Genomic DNA, 22,231 nt, shown 5'->3' with positions numbered 1-22,231 from the left:
CCAAACTTGTAAAGATAAGGGAATACAGTTTCCATGAAGTTGGTACTTGTCAAGGGTGCGGTGGAAAAATTACCCTTTACATCAAGATCCATATTGTAAATTTCATACAATTCACAGATACTCTGGAAGTGTCATTTTACGTTAGTATTAACAATAAATCTGACGATCGTGGCTTTGTAAAGAGAATATCAATGTATTACTTCATGTTCCGTATTTTTCGCTAAGTGCTAGAAGTAGTTAATTTAGTTCGGGCAGGTAAATTGCCAAAAATATGAAAATAATTAATAATTTTACTACTTTTCTTATACTTATGCTATGCTTATGCCACGCTGGTATAATAACCAATGTCTATGCAGCTTGTCATACAATTAAAAAGAGGGATGAAAGTACGCGCTAATAGCCAAAAGCAAATATTCAACTACAACTTATCTATTTAGATTTTGTATTTGATAAATAGATTTGTCATTTTAATTTCATATATAATAGTATGGTTAGGAAATATCTACATACATACCTGTATATATTGTTTTGAGCAAGCCCTTTTAAAGTTAAAATGCTAGGTTTGGGCAAGACATCAAAATTATACTTATTCTTTTAAAACGCTGAAGGCGAAAATACCGTAAACAAACCATACATTTATCAATGAGACTTGGCAATAAACACGATAAATAATATTTTTTTCAAGAACTGTATCACTTGCATTGGAAAGCAGAAGTCATAAAACATCGAGAAAGGAAGAATTATTGGTAAGATATGTATTTTTATTTTTTAACTTTATATTTATAGGTAAGGTTCCTAGTTGAAGTGAAGACAATGTCTCCGTGTCTGCGTGTGCCCCGTAGGGTACTGGAGGATCTAACTGGACCTGCGAGATTGGTATGTTCAATTTAGAGCCAATAGAAGGATTGCTGAGAAGGGGCATATAACTGATACCGACATTGAAGACTGACGTACCAGTAATGTTTAAATAACTAGATCTTCTCACTCTGATAAGTTCATAAGCCGATGAGGAGAGCGGGTGGTCTACTAGGTGACATATAGAGGTCAGGAGGAGACACGACTAAAACATCCGAGATAATAAATAGAATAATGATGAAGTACTTTAGGAAGGACTACTTAAGTGATCTGAAACAGTTACATAAAGGTGTAACAGGAACTCATTAGGAGAAAGCAAGATTGAACATTAGAAATGTGCCTTCTGTGACTGTCACTGAGTGGTTCACATATGGAATGGTCTCCCAGAATCTGCTGTCAGTGCAGAAACAGTTTTAAGAATTTGAAAGAAAGTTGGATAAAGCATAGGCAAACCAGAAACAAAAATGTGACCATTTAGAGTGGAAAAAAATGAGTACAGGAACCCTTACCACATTGCCTATGATAGATTAGATATACATACATACATACACATACCAAGGCTTTTTCCCCCTTCCAAGGGAGGTAGCCAAAAAGGGAAAGGCATAAAAACACTCCCACCCATTTCATCCCTAAATACACTCCACACCCCTCCCACCCTCCCTCTCATCTGAGCACCTCCTGGATGACGGGTCATCCCTGCACCCTGCCCACCGCCCTGGGTCAGAAGCAGTGTCGCAAGACACAGTACATCCACAGCAAGGCCGCTTCATTTAATTGGCGACCCCCCCTCTCCGTCCCCCTTTGCATATAAGGCGAGGACGGGGAGAAATCCCTTCGGGCTGCGTCAAAATTTACTCACACATACTACCCCACCCCCCACCCCCCCGCCCATTCCTCCTCATGCAGTCACAACATCATCCATATACAACCATTCTCCACTCACCTCTGTCTTCCGTCCTCTCCCTTCCTTCCTCAACAGACATTCCCCTCTTCCCCAAAGCCCCCTTCACCCCATCCATCCACCTCATCCTAGGACGTCCCCTCATGTTCACTCCCTCCACATCTGCCTTCCATACCTCTTTTACTAGTCTTTCTTCACTCATTCTTTCCATGTGTCTAAACCATCCTAATATTCTTTCATCAACCCTATCTCCCAAATCCTTTTTCACCCCTGTTCTCCTCCTCACCTCCTCATTTCTCACTCTATCCAGCCTAGTAACCCCCACCATACTTCTCAGACACTTCATCTCAAACACATTCAAACTCCTTCTCTCTTCTTCTCTTATGTTCCACGTTTCTGCCCCATACAGTGCTGTTGGCACAATCACTCCTTTATACAGTCTCCTCTTCGCATCCATTCCCAAATGTCTATTCCTCATTACACTCTTTAATCCACCAAGGCATTTACTCGCTTCTCTCAATCTACATTCTACCTCCACCTTCACTCCACCTTTTCCTGCTACACTTGCACCCAAGTATCTAAAACTATCCACTTCCTCCAGTCGCTCTCCCTTAATGTTCACTTCCAGTCTACTGCCACTTTCACCCCTTGTACATCTCATCACCTTACTTTTACCCACATTTATCTTTAGCTTTCTTCTATCACATACTCTCCCAAACTCTGCCACCAGCTTCCTCAATCCCTCCTCTGACCCTGCCACAAGCGCAGTGTCGTCCGCAAACAACAGCTGGCTCACCTCACACTTTTCTCCATTTTCTTTAACCATCTCCAATCCCTGACTCACTACCCTAGCATTCACCTCTCGCACCACCCCATCCATGTATAAGTTGAACAGCCAGGGCGACATAACGCATCCTTGGCGAAGTCCCACCTTTACTTCAAACCACTCACTCTCTCCATTTCTAATCCTGACACATGCTCTACAACTCTCATAAAAACTCTTGACAGCTCCCAAAAGCTTTCCTCCTATCCCATAAATCTGCATAACCTCCCACAGTGCCTTTCTGTCTACCCTATCATAAGCCTTTTCCAGATCCATAAAAGCCCAAAAAACATCCTTCCCCTTTCCTATAGCTTTCTCACATATCTGTCTTACCACAAAGATCTGATCTACACAACCTCTACCTGTCCTAAATCCACACTGTTCCTCACCAATTACTCCTTCTGTTCCTCTCCTAATCCTCTCAATTAAGATCCTCCCATAAGCCTTCCCTACTACACTTAACAGGCTAATCCCTCTGAAACTACTACATTCACACTTGTCCCCTTTTCCCTTGTAAAGAGGAACTATACAGGCACTTCTCCAGTCCTCCGGTACTCTACCCTCTCTCCAGCAAACATTAAATAACCTCACCAACCAGTCCACCATCACTGAACCTCCCTTTTTCAGACATTCTGCATGGCATCCATCCAGTCCAGGTGCCTTACCTGCTTTCATCATCTTTACAACTGCCTTCACCTCATCCTTCCTTATTTCTCCTCCATTCTCCTCACTCATCACTCTCATTTTCTTCGCATTTCCCACTGCAGCTATCTTTCCTTCCCTATCCTCCTTCACATTTAGCAACTCCCTAAAATATTCTGCCCATCTTCCCCTTACTGCCATCTCTTCCATTATCATCTCTCCATCTGTACCTTTTACCTTTTCTTCCCTACTTGATTCGCCTCCTCTTCCTCTCTTAATTTCTTTCCAATACATCTTTTTATTACTTTCAAAATTTTCTGTCATACTCCTACCCCATTTCACATCTGCTCTCCTCTTTGCCTCCTTTACCTTTTGCTTTACTTCTCTTTTCTTTTCTTTGTATGTCTCATATGACTCCCCCGTCCTCTTTTGTAACCAATCTGTGAATGCTCGCTTCTTCTCTTCTACAACCTTCTTTGTTTTCTCATCCCACCATTCATTACCCTTTCTTCTATTTCCCCCTGTCCTTCTTGTTCCACACACCATCCTTGCACACTTTAAGACTCCCTCCTTGAACCATCCCCATTCCTCCTCCACACCCATCTCTGCTCTATCCTTTACTCCCTCCCACTCCTCCTTCAGCTTCTTTTCGTACTCCTTCTCCTTTTCCTTTTCATTCAAGGAGTTCACTCTAAGAACCTCCCTACCTTTTGTCCCTTTCCTCTTTCTCCATCTATCCTCCACTCTCAGCTTACCTTCCACCAAAAAATGATCTGATATTCCCCCACCCTCTCCCCTTAGCACATGTACATCCTTAACTCTTCCTATCATAATCCTATTTACCACTACATAATCCATTAGTGCTCTATCTACCACCCTTCCCTCCACCACCCTCTCCCATGTGTACTTATGCTTGACTTTCATACGAAACACTGTATTTGCTATCATCAACTCTCTTTCTAGACACATTTCCACCATCAACTCTCCACTACGATTCTTTCCTGGAACTCCACACTTCCCAACCACTCCATCGATTGGACCATTTCCCACCCTAGCATTAAGGTCTCCCAGTACTATTACATTGACATTTCTTCCTAAACCCTCTATGCACTCATTTAAATCTATCCAAAAGCCCTCCCTTTCTTCCACGCTCTTCTCACTGCCAGGCCCATATGCACTTACAAAGACCCACATCTCCTTTCCCAGTTTCACCTTCATCCACATTATCCTTGAGGAAACCTCCTTCCACTCCACTACCTGTTTACCTATCTCCTCACTTACTAGAATAGCCACCCCTTCCCTCCCTCGCCCTCTCTTCACTCCTGATAACCTCCCACTTACACTCCCAGACTTACACTCACCCTTCCCTTTCAACTTAGTTTCACTCAAAGCCAACACATCCATCTTTCTTCTCACAAACATACTACCTATCTCTTCCCTTTTACATATAGCTCATGTAATCAAGAGTTGGAGTCATAGGCTTAGAAAGGGTATCCAGTTGACTTGGCACCTGAACGATTCAACCTTGGGTCAATTTGGCCCAGGATAAGTCAAAATGGCCTCACATTCAGCTTGCATCATTAAAACTGTCTCATTCTTTTAATAGATATTTTTTACTGACACTGTTTACTTAGTTTACTTAGTGAAGTTCCGAGGTCGATCCTCACAGCCATAGTGGACTACCGCTGCTGCCAGTCGTGTTGTCCCGCCTCGCGAGGGTCAGTTGGTCTGGTAGTGAGTTTGGAGAGAACCTACTGATGGCAGTGTAGCCTGGCACTGGAGGCTCGTCTGGCACCTTCCGCAGGTACCTGTCCAGTGCATGTTTGAAGCTGTCCACTGAGCATTTAGTTTTCTCTCTCACCTTTTTTGGGAGGGCATTGAAGATTTTTGGACCCTCATGGCCTAGGCTGGTTGCCAGTAGGGTCTTAATCCTTTCCAGGGCTCTTGATGGGAGTTTGTCTCTCACACTTACACCCATACCTTACACTGTGGTATGGCTTGATTGTTGAGGGCATGGGGTCTGGAACAAGTCCCTCAAGGATTTTCCATGTGCAAACGGCCCTGTATCTTTCTCGCCTCCTTTATTGAGAGTATAGACCTAGTGCTCCCAGGCGATCCCAATAGTTGAGATCTTGCATCCCTTTGATGTGCATGATGTAGTTCCTTTGGACAGCTTCAAGCATCTGGATGTCTCCGCATTTGTGTGGCGACCAGAGTTGGCTACAATAGTCCAGGATCGGTTGAATAAGTGACTTCCAGAGGGTAAGCATCACTTGAACCTCTCTTGAGGAGAAAGTCCTTAGGACCCAGTTGGCCATCCCTCGTGCTCTTTTCACTGACTGCATGATGTGGTGCTGGAAAGTGGCATCATCACTTAAGTGAATGCCCAGGCTTTTTACATGGACTTTGGGTGTGATTTTCATACCTCTTTCCGTGTGCAGTTCAGTGTTGTCTTTAATGCCTTGGTTTGTGCCATATCTCAAGACCTTGAACTTCTCTTCGTTGAATTGCATGTTGCTGTTGTTGGCCCATGCATAAACTGAGTTGAGATCGTCTTGTAGATGTTGCACGTGGAATAACTTAGTTGATAATAATTTATATGCATTCAGTTAGCATGGTTAAAACTGCCATGTTTTATTAATAAGTCATTTTCTTACTGACACTGAGGAACAGCATTATTGAAAACCAAAACAATTCAGCCTTGAGTTGATTTGACCCCCGGTCAATCGGCTCCAGGCCCTGGGCAAATCAAAATGGCTTAGCATTTAGTTGGCACGGTTAGAACTACCTTGTTATATTATTATTTAACCACTTCCATATGATAACGCCTACATAGGCGTCATGAGGAGCAAGTGGGTACGTGATGATGCCAAAGTCGGCGTAACCTCCATTCTCTCTAAACTGACTTCATCATATTTTCTATGGTTATCAAAATTCATGGGTGAAAGAGAACGAACGATTGAGCACTGACTTTATTTTTTTATAATGCGATTATTATGACGCAACATCACATGTCAGGCAGCTAATGCTGCCAGACATGCGATGTGCCCCGGAGTGAAGAGGTTAGTTTTTTTTATTGACACTGAGGAATACCTTAGTTAAAAATCATCTTCAAAAGTTATATTCTTAACTAAATAGACATGATTATACATATCACGCAGTGTGGTTAAAACTGCCTCATTTTTATTAACCTCTTCAATATGAGTCAAATTCTTGTGCGTAGCATTGGATGCCTGAGGTGCGATAATTGATGCATCACAATACACATTATAAGAAATAAAGTCACTGCTGTATTAATCATTCTCTGTCACAGAAAATGCGATCAAGCCAGTTCGCAGAATTCAGGGTAACCTAGCTACAACTTCAAAATAAATATAATCAAGACGCCAGCACCGGCATCCTTGTATACCCACTCGTGTATCATGATGCTCATGTAGGCGTCATCGTACGAAAGAGGTTAATAAATCTCTTCTTTGTGACATTAAGGAATAACTTAGTTGAAATCCATTTCCAAAAATTATATTATTATTTAAATGAATGTGATATATACGTATCAATAAAATACATGCATTCAGTTAGTGTGGTTAAAACTGCCTTGTTCTGTTAATAAATGTCATTTTTACTGACAGTGAGGAATAAGATATTTGAAAGCCATTTCCAAAAATAATATTTTTATTTATGTAGGCATGATATATATAGTACATGTCATTTATCAAATATGTAATATTTTATTTAAGTACATATGTTGTTACACACAAAATTGCATCCAAAGAACTGAGTGAATATTTGCAAATGAAAAGATAACAAGTTCATGAAGATAAAACAGTTAAAAACTGAAGGACCCCTTGTTACATTATACTCTTTGCAGAATACAATGTATCAGCATTCAACACAGTTTCTTCTACAGCACATCTCATTGCAGGTGATACTGTAATATACAGAGTATTTAAAAAAGGATAACTGTCTTACAAAAAATATTATATGCTCTAAACCAGTGAGGGAAACACATGATGTCATTCAGTACCATTAAATGCTACAATATGCATATCTCACACAAAACCAAGCAACTCATTTCAGAATGCACTGTAGGAAATCACAGGCTTTCTATATTCACCCACCAACCCTACTTTAGAGTAAGACTGAGTAGTCACTTTTCAAACCACTGCCCAAAGTGTCAGAAAAAAAAAATCTAGGACTTCTCATGAGAAATTTTCCTCCATCCAGTAAATTAGTCAGAGAATACCTACAAATCTCATGTCATACTCAAACTGGAACATTGTGAAGCTGTGTGGGATTATCCTCACAATAATGCCAGCAAGACCACATTGGAAAAGATGCACTATTGAGTAACTCACTTCTGTAATTACAGACAGAAATCAAGTGTGAATGATGTATATCTCACATTAAACAAGATACCTTGAAGCTTGTAGGATCTGTTCAAGACTACATAGAATCAATAAGGAAGCTCAAGATAATGTTATGAGGCAATATTCTTGCTGATCAAGTCAGAATGGCTTACTTTATAATATAGTCACCTCATTACCATTTTAGGTTGTGCAAGATAACCAGTCAGGAAGTGTTCATCCAGCCAAAAACCAGAGAAATCTAATCAGAGGTGTTGTTTTGGGCATACCACAAAGAAGTGTCAGGGACCATTGCTGTTTGGTTTATTTCAATTCATTTAATCTCTTCAATACAAGTTAAATTCTCGCACGCAGCATCAGATGCCTGAGGTATGATGATTGATGCATCACAATACTCACATTATAGAATATAAAGTCACTGCCATATTACTTATTTTCTTTCACTGAGTAATAATAAACACAGAAAATATGATCAAGCCAGTCCACAGAATTCGGAGGTCACTCAGCTACAGCTACAAAATAGATATAATCAAGATACCAACACCGGCATCCTTGCATACCCACTTGTGTCTCTTAATGCCTATGTAGGTGTCATTGTATGGAAGAGGTTAAGGAGTCTGCAATGAATAATAGTGTAGTTCTTTAGTTTACTAGAATTTCACTGCCATTGATTTGCAAACTCCCTCAATAAATTTTAGGAATACAGTATTCATTAGTTATCATAACAAAGGTATATGAAAACTATAATTGATTGTAGTTCTTGTGAACGGCTTACAAACAACTCTAAGAATTACACTCAACAGTGCATGTACAGCATAGTATCTAGCAACTAAAAGAACAAAAATGGCCTTCAAAAAACACAGAATAAAGCCACAATTGCAATAACTGGCTGCATTAAAACAACACCAATGGAACATCTGGATTCAGAATCCAAAAACTTTCTCATAGAGCAGTACATGAAAATGATTAGCATACAGCTGTATGCAAAAGCCCTTGAACCCATCCACTCAAATCACAAAGCAAGCACTGCTTAACAGACCAGCACACCACCAGAAATCAACCCAATCACTTTTAATACAAATGTGAATTTCATTGGCACACCTACATTCAGGTCACCATCCTTAACTAAAACAGTACTGACATAGAATTGGCTTGGTAACAGACAGTAATTGCCCCAAGATGCAATCACTACAAAAAAGGTACAGAGCACTTAATATTACTATAACCTACATTCACTCCAAACAGCAGTGCAAGATTTCTTCAATGAGTGATTTATGGGTTGAAGTGGTGTCTATAGTCAGTTTCCTTGAGGTCACGAGTTTCCTGCAAGAGAGAACTGGGATGACTGATTAGCAGTCTGGGCTGGAAATAAAAGCTCAGAAACTTTAGTCTCTTTGTAATGAACTTAGTATCAAAATCATTAAAATAGTTATATAAGATATGACAGCAGTAATGTTTTTGTATACTGAAGATCATTAAGGTTCTATTTATATTAGTTACCAATGAACACCTAAGCCTCTTTATATACTCCTCTAGATAGTAATCCATTCTTCATCTTTTGTATATTTTTTTTCAACAGAAAATATTAGAATGGAAGGTATACAGATTCGAGCAGCAGAAAGAGGAGACTGTCCTGCCATCTGTGAACTTATCCAGGAACTAGCTGATTATGAGAAAATGCCAGATGGACCTAAGATTGATGCAAAAAGTAATGTTTTTTTATTTGTCATTTTTTAAATGAATAATATTGGCTGTCCTAATGAAATGCAAAATGAATGATGATGTTGGGGGGTTAGATATGAAAATGTGAGAGATGAAAAGCTGGAAGGAGTGGAGTATTATAAGTATTTTGTATTACATATGGCAATGAACAGAGCCAATGTGGAGGGGAATTATAGAATAAAAGAAACAAATAAATGTTAGGGTGAGATGAAAAGTGTTATGAGAAATGGTTAATTGTACCCACAACATTGTGTGGAGTAGAGACTTGAAATAGAAAGGAAGAGTCTGAATGTTTTTGAGATGAAATGTTTGAGAAACATGGTGAGTGGTTATAGATTTGAATTATGGATTACAAGAAGCAAGTAATGTTTGGGTGAAATGAAAACTTATGAGGAACAGGCAGTTGTACCCATTACACTGTATGGAACAGAGACTTGGAATATAAGGGAGGTAGAAAGGAAGGAAGGAAGGGGCCTTTAGCAAGAGGGGAATGTCTGCTGAACAAGAAAGGGAGAAGGCAGGGGATAAAGGTGAAACTTTGATGTAGCCTGAAAGGTTAGTCTCTCCATTTTCTTTCTCTGTTGAGCAAGGAAGGGTGGGGGGCAGAGGATGAAACTTTGATGCAGCCTGAAAGGATATTCTCCCCATCTTCTCTCTTTTCTATATCTGCTGAGCAAGGAAGGGAAGGGGCAAAGTAGTGGGGAGTGGTTGCATGTGGATGATAGTTTGATGTAGCCCAAAGGGATTTCCCCATGTCTTCTCTTTTCTACATGAGGGGGCAGAGAGGGAGGGTTGCCAATCAAGTGAAGAGGCCTTGCTGTGGATGTGCTGTCTTGATGCATTGCTTCTGAACCAGGCAGTGGGCAGGAGACTGGGATGACCCTTCATCCACAAGGAGCTAAGATGCAAGGGAAACAAAGGTGATGGATTTGAGTGGGTCTGTGCCTTTGACATGGTTACTCCCCTTATAAAGGTGAAGAAGCCCTTGGTATATAGATAGGAAGGATCTGTTTTTGAGATTAAGTGATTGAGAAATATGATAAGTGGATGTAGGGGTGTATTTTAGAGTTAAAAAAACAAAACAAAACAAAACAGGTAAATGTTTGGGCAGAATAGAAAGCGTCATGAGAAAGAAGTAATTGTACCCACAACACTATGGAACAGAGACTTAGATTACAAGAGATGTAGAAAGAAAAATGGAATGTTTTTAAGATGGAATTTTTGAGAACTATGATAGGTGTTGGAAGAGGGGAAGTGAGTCAAAGGTGTGGGAGTGAGACAGAATGGGGTTGGAGAGATTGGATAGATCAAGAAATACTAAAGTGGACTGGACATCTGGAATGAATGAGGAGAGACTAGTAAAGAATGTGGAAAGAAGTAGATGTAGTGAATTTAGAAGGACCAAGAATGAGATGGTTGTATGGGGTAATAGGAGATTTAGATTATGTGGAATGTCTGTTGAGCAGGGAAGAGTGTAAAGGGTAGGAGTGAATGAATGAAAGGATGATGCAGCTTAAAGGTATGTTCTTTTCTGGTTTGTAAATTATTTTGACAGAATGAGGAAGGAGGTTTTTCATAAGGTGACATGATGGAGGTGAACCACCTTTGATGGTGGTGTGCCTCACTGCTTTGCCATTGAAGAAAGTGATGTGGCAGGGAACAAGGATGATTCCTACACGAGACATGCCAACAGTAAAACTGCTCAGGATGTAACACTTCACCCGATACTATTCAACACACAATGGAAGATTGCATTATATACAATTATGCATGCAAAGAACACAACATACATTCTATAAAGGATTTGTGGGAAAACCCCGTTCTGGCCATGGCATTCCTTGGGGAGACAGGACTGCTCAGACAGACAGTCTAGGGAATGACAATGACAACAATAACAGTAAAATTTTCAGTCCACAATGAGGTTAGAAATAAATCCTTAGGTGTTAACACAAGTGAATTTTAAAACCTTGAACTGTATTGCATTAAATTGCTTCAGCTAGAAACTTATTCCATTCACTGATGATAATGTTGGCAAAATTGTTTCGAGAGTGGTTGTGAATGGATGAGAAATTGGTGTCCAAAAGGAAGTTCTTTTTTCTTCACTCTGTAAATTCTTGAGTGGATGAGGGGGGAAGGAAGGTTGCCATGCAATGAAAAGGTGTGAAGTAAACTAGTTTTAGCTGCTTGATCCTGCTGTGGAGGTGCTGTACCTTGCTGCATTGCCTCTGACCTGAGCAGTGGGCTAAGGACAAGATAGATGGAACAACAAATAGGTTTTGGATAGCTGAAGGGTATATGCTTTGACTTAGTCACCCTCTTCCCTTTTAAGGGAGAAGGGCCTTTTGGGATAGTATGTATGCATAACTTTACATACATACATACATATACCAAAGGTTTTTTCTCCTTACATGGGAGGTAGCCAAAAAATAAAGGCATAGAAACCACTCCCATCCATTCCATCCCCTACATACTCCACGCCCCACTACCCACTTCCCTCCATCTTATCTTGGCACCTCCTGGATGATGGGTCATCCCTGCATCTTGTCCACTGCCCTGGGTCAGGAGCAGTGTCACAAGACACAGCACATCCACAGCAAGGCTGCTTCATTAATTTGGCGACCCCTCCTCTCTGTCCCCTCATGCAGAAAAGGAGAAGACGGGGAGAAATCCCTTCGGGTTGCATCAATTTATTTCTCATACATACTTCCTCATCCCCCACCCACTCCCCCTCATGCATCACAGCATCATCCATACACAACCATTCTCCATTCACCCCTATCTTCTGTCCTCTCCTATTCTTCCTCAACAGACTTTCCCCTCTTTCCCAATGCCCCTTTTACCCCATCCATCCATCTCATCCTATGTCGCCCCCTCATGTTCACTCCTTCCACCTCTGCCTTCCACACCTCTTTTACTAATCTTTCTTTACTCATTGTTTCCATGTGTCCAAACCATCTCAATACTCTTTCATCAACCCTATCTCCCAACTCCCTTTCTACCCCTGTTCTCCTCCTCACCTCCTCATTTCTCACTCTAGCCTAGTAACCGTATCATACTTCTCAGGCATTTCATCTCAAACACATTCAAACTCCTTCTCTCTATGTTCCATATTTCTGCCCTGTACAGTGCTGTCAGCACAATCACTTTACACTAAGGTTAAATTTTGTTAGTCACTTTTGAGACTATTGCCCTAGTTTGTCTAAATCTCCTTGAATATCTAGCTGGTTCAAGTGATCATTTGCTATTATCAGCAAATCTAGAGCAACTAGATTTAAGTTCACAGTCAATGTCATTAGTATATACTATGACAAATGGCCCTAGAATGAACCATGATGAACTCCACTGGTAACATCTTTCCAACTAGAAGTTTTACCACTCAGAACAACTTATTCTATGCAAAATAAGATTGGTTAGTCTCTTGTGTAGGGCAGTATCAAAAGCTTTTTTGAAAGGCCAGATATACAATATCTACTTCTTTTCATCATAGTTGGAGATAACATGTCAAAATTGAGGCCATTCACACAGGATCATTTGTCTGAAGCTGTGCTGGCTCTCATTTATTAGACAGTTACTTTCTTAATGGTATATACATATATACACCCAAAATTTTAAGAAAAAACTTAATGCTGAAAGATACAAAGACGGGTCACCAGGAGCATAGCTCCCTTCCCTGTATAATACAACTAGGTAAATACACACCTACACCTATCCAAAATCCATTCATTTGCTATTCTCACAGATAAAGGGTCATCAGCTACACTGGTTGGGTCAAAGACAGTGCAGCTGAAGCTGATGTACCCTTCCACTTTATAATATGACAACCCCTCACTCTCACCCAGTTGACAGACTTATGGGGTGGACAAGAAAAACCCCTTGGACCACATAATTTCCTCATTCATTTACAACCACTCTATTCATTCTTAATTTTATACTCTCTCTCTCTCTCTCTCTCGCTCTCTCTCTCTGTCTCTCTCTGTCTCTCTCTCCATCCATCCATCCATCCATCCATCCATCCATCCATCCATCTCATTCTTGGTCTTCACCTCTCTCCATTGTTGCCTTTCGCATTTTTTTGCTAGTCTCTCCTCATTATTTCCATGTCTCCAAACCATCTCAGCACTCTTTAATCAGCCCTATGTGCCAGCTCTTCTTTTCATCCATGCTCTTTGCCTCACCTCCACATTTCTTTCTCTAGTCATCCTTGCAACACCCACCAAACTTCTTAAGCTTTGCACTTCAAACATGTGTAGGCTCATCCTCCCTAAATCCTTCATACTATAAGTCTCCATTCTTTACAGTTCTGGGTGCATAATCACTCCCTCACACAGTCTTCACTTTGTGTTCATCCCAAGACAGTTATTTCTCTTAACATTTCCCCCCACAACATTTACTCTATAATTCACCTAAGTCTCCACTTCTCCATTCCCTGCTACATGTGACCCCAAATACAGTTCTTTATTTCTTCCAGCCTTTTACCCTTTAAACTTAACTCTAACCCACCACCACATCTCATCACCATACTTTTGCCCACATATACTTTCAACTTTGGAGAACTTCAAAAGAGATCTTAAGAATAGTTAGCAATAGCATGGAGTGCCTGCAAGAAAGACATGAAGCAATTGATTGATTATATTAGCCATGAGTAAATAATTTGGCATGACATATGACAAATGACTGTAGTGAATATCATACTTAAAAGGTATTGTTTTAGGCAGTGCCAGACAGCTTTTTATTCAACTTTCGGAGGAACTCTTCTGCAGCAAAGGGTCAAAATATGGGGAATGAGGGAAAGTTAGTTAAAAAAATATAAAGGCATAAAAATAAAAGATTAACCATTAGGAAGGCCTCGAACAAGGAATAAGTGACAGGTACCTGTAAGTGGTTGTCCATCAAGATGGAAATCAGAAAATCATTTTGTCTCTTGGTTTCAAAATCTGTCAAGGTCCTTTTTTCCATCTGATTCTCATTCTGTGGACTAGGCCCAGAATCTCTCTCTGTCAAGTTTGACTGCATTTCCTCCACCTTTTCATATAGGTAAAGCTGACAAGTAGTAACTGTTCTCCTATTACTACAAGCTGGTGATATAGAAACAGTCTCACACTAACACAACACAGACAACAGTCCAATGCTTCTTCCAGAGAAATCTATAGGAGAGCCCAAGGACCATTGTCAATTGCTGAGGGTGTGGGTTTCCAGTCGGTGAAGATTAAGACAAAAGTTCATTACCAAAGACAAGGTGGAGTGTGAAGGTGCAAAATGATCTGGAGAATCTTGGGGAGAATCCATAGGATATGTTGATAGTGTGAAATAGTGGAAGTTGGAGAGGAATTCAAGTGTTCAAGGGTTTCCAGGAGCCTATAGAATTGTGTGACTGATTATTGTTGTTCTCAGTACTGTTATTTATATCTTACAACCTCCTGTACTCTCTCTTTCTGTACCAATTTCCATTTTCTTACAGCTCTTGAGGAAGATGGCTTTGGAGAATGTCCTTTCTACAAGTGCTTTGTTGCTGTAGACAAGAAACTGATAGGTTATGTTCTCTTCTTTCGGAGTTTTTCTACAAAATATGGAAAAGGAGTTTACATGGAAGATTTGTATGTTAATCCATCATACCGCCATAGAGGAATTGGAACAGCACTTTGGAAAAGAGTTGCACAGGTAGACATAGTTTACAGGTTGATCACTTAATCTGTTGATTTATTGTATAATGGCATTATGCCTTTAGAAAGCAGAGATGGATACATGCAAGTGGTGGTCTTGCAACACAGATATTGGAGAGAATTTGCTCCCTGATACATATCTTCACAACCCATCAGCACAAATGTCTTTACTTGAAGTTATAGCCCTGAGAGAATGGTACTCAGTTTCTTGACTGGGTGCCATATTTCTTTCTATCAGCCTTGTCCATTATTCTTTCAACTTTTATTAGAAGAATGGACAGTAGTTGCTGCTAACCTCCTCTTAACAACAGGTAACAGACCCCACACTAATGCATCACAGACAGCAGTCTACTATTTCTTCCCAAAGAGATCTTGGAGAAGATCCAAGGATCATTACGTTAGGCAACAATTGTTGTTATTGTTATAATAATTATAATTTAATAATAATTGTTGCATTGATTCTGACACAGGCATTGGATAGGAGATAGGGGGTAACCCTTCATCCATGAGGAGCTAAGATGAGAAGGAAACAGTGGGTGGTGGATGGGAGTGGAATTGGTGGAATTGGGTTTGTGCCTTGGCTGGGTACTTTCTTTATAAAGGGAAAGAGGCCTTTAGTATTTAGATAGAAATATCCTTATTATTATTATTATTATTATTATTATTATTATTATTGTTGTACCTATGATAACTCTTAGTTAATTGTTACATATACCAAAGGCTTTTTCCCCCTTACAATGGAGGTAGCTAAAAAACAATGGCATAAAATCCACTACCACCCATTCCATCCCTATATACTCCACTCCCATCCACCCCCCTCCCTCCCTTTTATCTTGGCTCCTCCTAAATGACAAGTCATCCCTGCATGTTGCCCACTACCCTGGGTCAGAAGCAGTGTCACAAGATACAGCACATCCAGAGCAAGGCTGCTTCATTAAATAAGTGACACCACCCCTCTCTGTCCTCTCATGCAGAAATGGAAAAGATGGGGAGAAATTCCCTTGGGCTGCATCAATTTATTTTTCACTTATACTCCCTCACCCCTATCCCCTACCCACTCCCCCTCATGCATCACAGCATCATCCATACACAATCATTCTCCATTCACCCCTATCTTCTGTCATCTCCTATCCTTCCTCAACTGGCATTCCCCTCTTTCCCAATGCCCTTTTTGCCCCATCCATCCATCTCATCCTTGGTTGCCCCCCTCATGTTCACTCCTTCCACCTCTGCCTTCCTCACCTCTTTTACTAATCTTTCTTCACTCATTGTTTCCATGTGTCCAAACCATCCCAATACTCTTTCATCAACCCTATCTCCCAACTCCCTTTCCACCCCCATTCTCCTCCTCACCCCCTCATTTCTCACTCCAGCTAGCCTAGTAACCCCCATCATACTTCTCAGGCACCTCATCACAAACACATTCAAACTCCTCCTCTCTTCCTCTCTTATGTTTCATGTTTCTGCCCCATACAGTGCTGTTGGCACAATCATTCCTTCATACAATCTTCTCTTTGCATCCATTCCTAAATGTCTATTTCTCATAACACTTTTTAATCCCCCAAGGCATTTACTTGCTTCTCTCAATCTACATTCTACCTCCGCCTCCACTTCTCCCTTTCCCTTAATTGTTACAGAGGATTTTTTTTTTTCACAACTTCTGATATCAAGTTTAATGGTAAAGTGAATTAAAATATTTAATTAACACATTTTTTTCCACTTAAGGAATTATTTCAGATTACACAAGTTGCATTACTACGTAGGTGGATTTTGTGAAATATGATTACTGTATTTGGTGGCATGAGATCGACTTTAATTTTAGCAATGAATATTTGTGCAGGGGACCATGACAGGTACCTGCTTGTGGTGATCCCACATGGACAGTGCAGTTGCCCATTTTCAAAACCCATCAACCCTCTCACCTCAATCAAGAGGTGCAGCCCTGAGAGGCTGACACTTGGTCTCTGGTCTGAACCCAAGATCTTTATCATATTCAACTGTAGACCTTTTCACACATGGAGAGCTGACAACCGGCAACTTCTCTCCTTATTCTCGTACTTTCAGCTGTTGAAGTCATGTCCTCCTCTGAGACCATTTCCCCATAAAAATCACCAAAAACTTAAAGTGGAGAATCAAGTTCACCCACAAAAAGACATTCATGAAGTACACCTAGGGAAAATGGCCAGAATACAGATACCAAATGAAAGTGAATTAGAAAAATGTCTTAAGAGTCTACAAAAAATACAACTCAGATTTCACAGTACTGTACTAGAAACTGCCCCCATAATTTAAGAAAAACAAAGTAAAAGAGAAGAAACCTTCATCACAAGAAAAAGAACAGCTACAACAATTCAGAACAAAACAAATAGTAGAAAAGAGAGAGAAAGAGAAATCTAGAAGATGTATCAAGGTACCTTGATATGAAAAAAATGGACTAAAAAATAGTGTTAGTATTTTGTTTATTAACCAGCATTTCTATCCTTGGGGACAACATTACACCAAAGAGTTAGACTGTTAGAGTTAACAGAGGAGAGATTTAAGGAAAGCGGTAAAAAGAAATGAAGGATTTAAGTATTTTTTTTTTTAAAGTTCGGATTATTTTTCATTCATTATTTCAGGTTGTATTCTTGCTTATTCATATACAGTACTACCCCTTTAACTTCAGTTTGAATATTCCTACTCTGTGCCTCAGCCTATTATTCACAGACCTGAAGGCACCTTAGGTTGATTCTTGTATTTGTCAACTATATCCCTGTGTTTGTGTGCATATTTACCTAGTTGTAGTATATAGGTTTGGAGTTGTGCTTTTGGGGACCCATCTATTTGCCTGCATTTATCAATTTTTGCCTCAGATTTGTTTATGTTGTTGTCTTGAATTATACTTTTCGCCCAACATGTTGCAAAAGTATATTTATGTATGAAAAGATGTACTTTCTAACATTTAATCAATCTTGCTTTTACTATTCTTTTTACTCTGACATGTTATATCCTTCATAAGGAGGTCTTCTGTGACCACTTTTTCTAGACCTTTTTCTCATCTAAATATCACAATCATGTCACTTCTCTCTTTTCACTCTTCCATTTGGGAAAGGAAGAAGACACAATGGCGAATACAACTTCCCATTGAGTCTGATCCCACCCATTTGCAAGAGGACACCAAAATCCCACCTCCTCAAGGAAGTGTGACTCTAAGGAGCCAGTACTTAGTCTAGATTGAGTCCAGAAATTGACCCACACCTTCATATATTTGACTGCATTTTTTTTTTTTTTTTTTTTTTTCCAGAACTATTAGATACAGTAATCAATCTTTATGTACAAATCTCATACAAAATACATTTATATGGTTAGGAATAACTACCTATCTACCTATATACCAAAGGTTTTTTCCCTCTTTTCAGGGAGGTAGCCAAAGTAAAAAAGCATATATCCACTCCCACCCATTCCACTCCCATCCACCATCCTTTCCTTCCTCTTAGCTCCTCACAGATGATGGATCACCCCTGTATCCTGCCCAAAGCCCTGAGTCATAAACAGTGCAGCAAGACACAGCACTTCCACAGCAAGGCTGCTTCACTTAATCCTCAACCCACCCTCTCCTTCCCCTCATACAGATAGAAGATGGGGAGAAATCCTTTTGGGCTGTGTCAAAATATTAATCACACATAACCAGTCCCTAACCCCCCATCCCCCACCCCCTCCCTTCCTTGCATCACAATATCATCTATACACAGCCATTCTCCAATTACCCCTATCTCCTGCCTTCTCCCTTCCTTGCTCAACAGACACTTTTTGCTCAACACCCTTTTCAACTCATCCATCCATCCCATCCTCTGTCATCTCCTCATGTTCACTCCATCCACCTCTGCCTTTCACACCTCTTTTAATAATCTTTCTTCACTCATTCTTTCCATGTGTCCAAACCATCCCAATATTTTTTCATCAGCCCTATCTGCCATCTCCTTTTCCACCCCTGCTCTTCTCCTCACCTTGTTTCTCATTCTATACAATCTTGTAACCCCTACCACGCTTCTCAGACATTTTATCTCAAACACATTTAAACTTTTTCTCTCTTCCTCTCTTAAATTCAATATCTGCCCCATACAGTGCTGTCTGCACAATCACCCCTTCATATAATCTTCTCTTTGCATCCATTCCCAAATGTCTATTTCTCATTACACTTTTTAATCCCCCAAGGCATTCACTTGCTTCTCTCAATCTACTATTTACCTTTACCTCCACTCCTCCCTTTCCTGCCACATGTGACCCCAAGTGCCTAAAGCTATCTACTTCCTCCAGCTTCTCACCTTAAAGACTTACTTCCAAATTGCTGCCATCTTCTCACACTGAGGAACAGTGTGGGTTTAGGAAAGGTAGGGGTTGTATTGATCAGATTTTTGTGGTAAGACAGATATGTGAGAAAGCTTTAGCAAAAGGTAAGGAGGTTTTTTGGGCCTTTATGGATTTGGAAAAGGCTTATGACAGGGTAGACAGGAATGCACTGTGGGAGGTTTTGTAGATACAGTAAACTTCCACTTATCCGAACTCCAAGGGGGATTAGAAATGTCCGATTAACCGAAATGTTCGGTTACGCCGACTTTGTATGTTTCATTTCCGTAGATTTTATGCGGTAATGTCAGCTGCAATATTCGTACCTGTAAACTTAACATACACATGGAAATGCTTATAATAGTTCATAAACATATTCTATAGAGTATAAAGAGAAAATGTTTAAGGAGAGCTTGTGATACTGTATCGTCACCGAGAGGACTCACGAATGTATGTACCGCCAAACAGCCGATCAGGTGTAAACATGGAGTGTGCTGCCACCGTGTGAGCACTTGGTGAAGCTTGCGGGTGGCGCGGGGGTGTTTGAATGTTTGGTTGAGATCCAAATACGTTCGGTTGAAGCGATGGCTACCGTATTGAGAAAATGTTCGGTTAATGCGATTATTTGGTTAAAACGCGTTCGGATAAGCGCGAGTTTACTGTATATGGGATCAGGGGAAAGCTGTTGGGGTAGTCAAGAATTTTTATGAGAGTAGTAGAGCCTATGTTAGAATTAGAAATGGAAAGTGGTTTGAGGTAAAGGTGGGACTGCATCAGGGCTGTGTCATGTCACCATGGCTGTTCAATGTGTACATGGATGGAGTGGCGCAGGAGGTAAATGGGAGGGTGGCAGGAGATTGGAGATGTTAAAAGAAAATGGAGAAAAGTGGGAAGTGAGCCAGTTGTTGTTTGCTGACAACACTGCACTTGTGGCAGAGTCAGAGAGGGATTAATAGTGTTGGAGTTTGGGAAGGTATGAGATAAAAAGTTGAAGGTAGATGTGGGTAAAAGTAAGGTGATGAGATAGGAGTAACAGAAACATTATTTATCAGTTATGCTTATTTTCAAGTGTGTCTATTGTTAAACAAGTTGAAGTGCTACCTGTTATTGAGTTTGATGAGCAAAAGTTTTTAAACCTTTCTGGATCTTAAGAGTTACTAATATTGTTTCAGTATGGCTTGGAGAATGACCTCAATGTACTGAATTTCTCAGTGCTTGATTGGAATGCTCCAAGTATTGCCTTTTACAAGAGCAAAGGAGCAGTGGATCAAACAGAGGAGGATGGGATTTGTTGTTTACGTTTAACACATGAAGCTATGAAAAAATTGGTATCATAGTCAGGTTTGTTATCAGGACCATATCCTCTGGGGGGCAGTTGCCCTCCCTGCCTCCCCAGAGGGCACAGCCCTGGTTATGCATTATATTTTCATATATTTGCTCTAGATGTTTTTCTTATAAATTTTTAGAAATGTTATACAAATGAACTTGCCTAGTGGATTAGTGCTCTCTACTGATTTTTAGCATCAATATAATAAAAGAGACTACATCAGTCAGTCAGTCATTCAGTCTTTCATGTTGAAAACATGAAATTCATGGTTACTAGCTCAGTCCCTAAATCACTCATTGAAGAGATTTTGTGTTGTTATCTGGAGAGGGGAAGTATTGGGCAGTGCTCTCTTGTCTTTTGTATGATGGTTGCATCTAAGACACTTGGAGTCTGTTGCTAGGCCATTTCTTTGTTGGTACTCTTTTAATAGAGGGTGGTGACCTGAATGCTGGCATACTAGTGTAGTTCTTGTTTTCTCAGTTGGATTGATATATGAGTATCACTTTCAGGTTGTAGCCAATTGTATTGCTTTCCTATAGTAGCCATAGTGGTGATGGCAAACTCTTTCATTGCAAGATTGACCACTAGGTTGACTTGAAGTTGACCTATAAGTCAATCAAGGAAGAAATATTGTGTTGTTGTCTGGGTATAGTTTGGGTGGGAAAGTGTAAAATGAGGTGTTTGGTGTCCACCAAATTGTATACTCCATCAAACTCTCCAAGAAATCAACCAGTCTTGAGAAATCACTCCCAAGACATGTAAGAATTACACTAGTGCTCCTCCACTGAAGTCACTAACCCTGATTAAAACAATACCAATGCAGAGTCAACTCAGCAACAGACTCCAATTGCCCTAGATACAATCACCAGACAGAAGACAAAGAGCACTTTGTACTACATTGCTTTACACTCACCCCATCCAGACAGCAGCACAAAATCTCTTCACTGAGTGATGTACAGGCTGAACCAGTGGGCATGGTTACTTTTGTAGGCACTGCAGGTCTCCTGCAAGAGAGAACTGAGGCAGTAAGTGATCCTATATGTATGTTTTTTACATTTTTTCTGCTATAATGTAGTGCCCACATTGGAAATATATACATTGATATTATGAAGCCAATAAAACACAAAAAATTTATGTGCTTGTCTTGTAATTATTTCCTGACATTTAGAATTTACTGTGCTGAAATAGTTTTGGTCACCATCTAGAGACAGTTCAGGAATGATTCCATGGCTTGAGGAAACCCAAGTCATTCTAAGGCAGCACTGTATTGTTCTTATTGACACATCCTTGAGGATGTTGGTTGCTTCTTCTTCAATGGTGGTGCTGTTATAGCAGGATCAGATCTAACTTAATGCTTAAGAATATTGTCTGACTAAAAGCATACATACATACATACATATACCAAAGGCTTTTTCCTACTTACAAGGGAGGTAGCCAAAAAGAAAAAGGCATAAAAACCATTCCCACCCATTCCATTCCTAAATACACTCCACTCCCTCCACCCTCTACCCTCACTCTTATCTTGGCACCTCTTGGATGACAGGTCATCCTTGCATCTTGTCCACTGCACCTGGGTCTGAGGCAGTGTTGCAAGACAGAGCTCATCCACAG

General features: G+C 40.3%; 1 protein-coding gene across 2 annotated transcripts; it reads left to right on the top strand.

Moving 5' to 3' along the window:
* The first annotated feature begins 583 nt into the window (after nucleotides 1-583).
* Nucleotides 584-21,754, top strand: LOC143038516 (thialysine N-epsilon-acetyltransferase-like). Of its 2 annotated transcripts, none has more exons than XM_076207788.1 (4): nucleotides 584-746; nucleotides 9,165-9,293; nucleotides 14,766-14,965; nucleotides 20,466-21,754. In XM_076207788.1, the coding sequence occupies exons 2-4, from the start codon at nucleotides 9,176-9,178 to the stop codon at nucleotides 20,628-20,630; spliced, it is 483 nt and encodes a 160-aa protein (XP_076063903.1). In that variant the 5' UTR covers nucleotides 584-746; nucleotides 9,165-9,175; the 3' UTR covers nucleotides 20,631-21,754. The 2 variants fall into 2 exon arrangements, with proteins under 2 accessions (XP_076063903.1, XP_076063904.1); XM_076207789.1 differs by lacking the exon at nucleotides 584-746 and adding an exon at nucleotides 772-876.
* The last annotated feature ends 477 nt before the right edge of the window (nucleotides 21,755-22,231 follow it).

The sequence above is a fragment of the Oratosquilla oratoria genome, chromosome 24, assembly GCF_046742065.1.
Source record: "Oratosquilla oratoria isolate Oo_2021 chromosome 24, ASM4674206v1, whole genome shotgun sequence".
Lineage (NCBI taxonomy): Eukaryota > Metazoa > Arthropoda > Malacostraca > Stomatopoda > Squillidae > Oratosquilla > Oratosquilla oratoria.
This window is presented reverse-complemented; position numbering and strand designations above follow the sequence as displayed.

What these genes read in the sequence shown, in the direction of transcription:
- LOC143038516 (XM_076207788.1), top strand. Translation starts at nt 9,176, where the DNA reads ATGGAAGGTATACAGATTCGAGCAGCAGAAAGAGGAGACTGTCCTGCC. An exon ending in ACCTAAGATTGATGCAAAAA is followed by an intron (nt 9,294 to 14,765) that starts GTAATGTTTTTT and finishes ATTTTCTTACAG; the next exon opens with CTCTTGAGGAAGATGGCTTT. An exon ending in TTTGGAAAAGAGTTGCACAG is followed by an intron (nt 14,966 to 20,465) that starts GTAGACATAGTT and finishes ATATTGTTTCAG; the next exon opens with TATGGCTTGGAGAATGACCT.